Genomic DNA, 1,054 nt, shown 5'->3' on the forward strand with positions numbered 1-1,054 from the left:
GCCCGGCTTTTCAGCCTTCATTTTGTAGCTTGAGCTGCTGTTGTGGGGCTTTCATGTCCCCCCATGATGGCTGCCCCTGCTCTGTCACCTCTTGTCCCAGCCTGGCAGCAGTGACGCCTGTTTGCGCTCCCCCAGCTGCTGTACCTGTTCTCCCAATGGCTGCGTGTGGGTCTGGGTGCTTGCCTGGTGCAGGGGACTAATCCCGGGATAAAAATAGCCCCACAAAGGCAGGTTATTTTTAAGCTGGATCACTCCTGCCACGTGGTTCAGCCTGGAGCCGCGCGAACAGGGGCCGGGGGCTGTGAAGGCCGAGGGGCCACTGGGGACCTGCCACCTCGTCTCTGCCTGCTGCAGCTGGGAGGCTTCAGGGCTCGATCCCTGGGGACCCGTAGCCCCCCAACATTGGGGTCCCCTCATCCTCAAGGCCTTCTCTTTCAGGACAAGTACCTGGCGGACATGGACGAGCTCTTCTCTCAAGTGGATGAGAAGAGGAAGGTGTGTGCGCTACCAACTCTCCCATTTTCCCCCATTCCCCCTCTGAGCCAGCCCTTTTTTGTGTTGTTTTTTCTTTCTCCTGATGCTGGGCTGGCCCAGCCCCTCGTGACCCAAGCTCTGCTTCTCTTGAGCCAGAAGCGGGACATCCCCGACTACCTGTGCGGGAAGATCAGTTTTGAGCTGATGAGAGAACCCTGCATCACGCCCAGCGGGATCACCTATGACAGGAAGGACATCGAGGAACATCTCCAGGTACCACCAGGCTGGGGGGTGCCACCTTGCCCGCCCTCCTCTGCCTGTCTCCTGCCCACCCTCCCCAGGCGTGAAGGCAGCTGCCTGCCCAACTGAGGACTCAAAGTCTCCTTGGGTTTGGTCCCAGTTACCTGCCCGGGCAGCTCCCAGCAGAGGTGCCGGGGGGGGCAGGGAGGCGGCGGGCGCTGCCGGGCCCAGCCCAAAGCAGAGGCGGCTGTTGGCAGGGATCGTGTGCCCTGACCTGCTCTCATCCGGCTGGAGACACCTTCAGAGGGCGGGGGGCTCTCCCCCCCTGCCCCCCTCTTTC

At 62.0% G+C, this 1,054-nt stretch overlaps 1 protein-coding gene across 1 annotated transcript in view; it reads left to right on the forward strand.

Annotated features, from left to right (window-relative positions):
* STUB1 (STIP1 homology and U-box containing protein 1) overlaps window positions 1–1,054 on the forward strand; it is a 2,976-nt gene that overhangs the window by 943 nt on the left and 979 nt on the right. Inside the window, 2 exon segments of the mRNA XM_035895562.1 lie at window positions 439–495; window positions 631–747. Coding sequence (XP_035751455.1) covers window positions 439–495; window positions 631–747 — 174 coding nt within the window.

This window comes from Egretta garzetta, unplaced genomic scaffold (genome assembly GCF_000687185.1).
Source record: "Egretta garzetta isolate BGI_Z169 unplaced genomic scaffold, ASM68718v1 scaffold140, whole genome shotgun sequence".
NCBI classification, from domain to species: domain Eukaryota; kingdom Metazoa; phylum Chordata; class Aves; order Pelecaniformes; family Ardeidae; genus Egretta; species Egretta garzetta.